The 3,072-nt window shown below is 35.4% G+C and overlaps 1 protein-coding gene across 1 annotated transcript; it reads left to right on the forward strand.

Annotated features, from left to right (window-relative positions):
• The first annotated feature begins 515 nt into the window (after nt 1-515).
• On the forward strand, nt 516-1,573 carry LOC131862547 (putative germin-like protein 2-3). Its single transcript, XM_059215023.1, has 2 exons — nt 516-726; nt 834-1,573. The coding sequence occupies exons 1-2, from the start codon at nt 516-518 to the stop codon at nt 1,364-1,366; spliced, it is 744 nt and encodes a 247-aa protein (XP_059071006.1). The 3' UTR covers nt 1,367-1,573.
• The last annotated feature ends 1,499 nt before the right edge of the window (nt 1,574-3,072 follow it).

Here is a 3,072-nt window from a genome sequence, read left to right on the forward strand (position 1 = left end):
CACACTTGAAGATAAGCCAAATAAATCTATGAACAAAAAGAAATTTTGCTCATCCAAAATTTATATAAAAAGAATATTATATTATAGAGCTTGGCCCTTGCTACATCTATGTAGAGCAAAAGAAAAAAAATAAAATGTCAACGCTATCTCAGTCAATTTACATCTAGAGAGATAAGTAAAATACACAGTAGGTAAGAAATTTTCCTTTTTAGCCAATTCGCTGGCGGCTCAGAATAATCAATATATTATTTCCTTTGAATTTGCTGATTCTGCGTTACCAAAAGAATGAGGAGAATCCGTCTACGGTAGCTTCGATAACTATATGTCGTAGGGCTTACGTAGTCACCCCAACTTAATATAAAGAGCACCAACTCTGCAAACATATAATATTATAATAATTAACGACTGCGTCAACATGAATTAGTCCCAACACAGAAACTATATTATAATTAATCAATTACGTCAACATGAATTAGTCCTCGCAGAGTAGTTAATTTTCCCGCTATATAATAGACATGTTATGGGATTGTAATACACAATTCGACTACACATTCATATCCCGAGCTTTTCTGTCTGATTCTTCTGTGTCTCTATTTATAATGGGTAACCGCATGATTTACTTCACGTTGGGACTTTTCCTATTGATATGTTGGTACAGTGATAATGTCATGGCAGCGGATTCCGATCCCTTGCAAGATTTCTGCGTCGCAGACAAGGAAAGCATGGGTGAGTACATAACTTTTATTTGATTTGCTTATCAGGCGAGTTGCTCACAAATTAATTAAAATACAATGGTGTGATATGAGTTGTTGCTAACAAATTGATTAAAACAGTTAAGGTGAACGGGTTCGTTTGCAAAGATCCCAAGGATGTTTCGGCAGAGGACTTCTTCTTCGGGGGACTTGGGCAGGCAGGGAACACCGACAATGCAGTGGGCTCCAATGTAACGATGGCCAATGTTATGCAGATACCGGGCCTCAACACCTTCGGAATATCGTTGGTCCGTATCGATTACGCAGTGGGTGGAATAAATCCTCCTCACACGCACCCAAGAGCCACTGAAGTTCTTGTTTTACTGGAAGGCCAGCTTCTTGTGGGTTTCATTGACACCACCAACAAGTTTTTCAGCAAAACGTTGGAGAAGGGAGATGTGTTTGTGTTTCCAAAGGCACTTGTGCATTTCCAGCAGAATGTGGGGCATGAAAATGCGGTGGCCATAGCTGCATTGAGCAGCCAGCTTCCGGGAGCTCAGACAATCGCCAACTCTCTGTTTGCAGCGGATCCTCCTCTCCCAGATTCCGTATTGGCCAAGGCCTTCCGCATCACCCAAGAGCTTGCCGATTACATTCAGAAGAAATTTGCATAAGAATTTGCTTTTTTCTATTAAATAAAACAAACAAGCGGTCTGGTCTGGACAACGTGGGAAGACCGTCCTTCCCAATTCTTTTTCCTCACAGTTGAATAAAACTCTCTTTTTAGAGTTATTGCCGTCCTCTTGTGCTATTCATAGCATCCGTTTTTAACCCAGGCACTTCCCCTCCGTGAACATTGCTTGCAAATCTGCCATTGTTTCCTAACGATTTCCTTAGACGCTCTCTCATCCTCTCAACTTCCAAATTACAAAGCACTCTTATAATAGATGTCGATTTTATTATATTCTATTTGTTTAAATATTTTGATTTTATTTTATATATCCATGATTTTACTGCATCAATAAGTGAGACAACTTCCATAGCAAAGGGCATGCTCGTTTATGTGTTAATGAAAGATATTGTTTGCTCCTCATTCTCATTTTTTGTACTTAGAACTACATGTTTGAATACCTCATTTGATATATTTAGGTTGATAAACCTTCTATTTCTCTTTGCTAATAGAATTTATACTATCATATGACTCAATTATTGGACTCCAATATTCCTTTCTATTATTTTTTTGGTGAGAAACCTCCTATAAGCTCTTGTAGCTGAATCATCTCGGTTCTTCATTAAAAAATTAATGGTATGATTATGAGCCAATTAAATATTTTTTTGCATACTTTGTAATATATTTAATTAATTCATGTACTGACAGAACGAATTACCAATCAATATTTCCTCGCCATCACTGGAGTATATAGCAATTGTGTGGCTAAACTCTACCATTATTTCTCAACGGTGCAAAATTCTATATCCCCCTTTTTTTTTTATCTTCATAAACTCTTGATCCCTGCAAACTAAATGGCCATGGAACATTATACCTATATATCATTTAAGTATATATTTTTTGGTAAATTAACTAATTTATTCAAGCAATACATTATTTATATTAATTGTTCAAACTAATAATATAAAATGCAACAATTACTTGAAGATCATCTTTGCCCCTTTTTTATGTGTATGGTGTTCAAAATCTTCTCATAGTCATTGTTAAATTTATTCTATACAAGTTGTTTCATACTTTAAGAGATGGATGTAAAGAAAAATTATAGAATTCTCACAATGTAAATTTTGATTTATCAATTTACAATTTTATATTAATAAAATGGGTACATAAGATTGTGCATATTGTTTAAGTTCTAATATCTTCTCGATGGTTCCATGGATGAATAATTACTTCAAGATTCATTAGTTGATCTACATTAAAATCAAATCAATATCATCCATATTTGGTTCTCCATACATCCATGTGAATCCATACACATGTATTTATGGTGTATGTTGGCACTCATATATATTATAGTTTAATCCAGCTATGGCCACTGCATTTTCATGCCTCACATTCTGTTGGAAAAGAACAAGTGCCTTTGGTAACACAAACACATCTCCAATATAGAAGGCAAGACTATCAAAGGAGAATAGGAAACTAAGAAAATGTTGAGCGTGATTAAGAGAAGACATGATAACAATGAATTATTATCATAGTCAAACATCGATTTGTTAATATGTGAAAGGTTGCGATTAAAGATAGATGAAGGAAATAATTCCAAAGAGAGGAGACTTGTCTCCTTAGACACCCTTTGTCCTCATAGATTAAAGAGGGTCTCTACTGGGGATATTACAGTGGTATCAGAGCATGATCTTTCCAGCCTGTGAA

The sequence above is a fragment of the Cryptomeria japonica genome, unplaced genomic scaffold, assembly GCF_030272615.1.
Source record: "Cryptomeria japonica unplaced genomic scaffold, Sugi_1.0 HiC_scaffold_46, whole genome shotgun sequence".
Taxonomy (NCBI): Eukaryota; Viridiplantae; Streptophyta; class Pinopsida; order Cupressales; family Cupressaceae; genus Cryptomeria; species Cryptomeria japonica.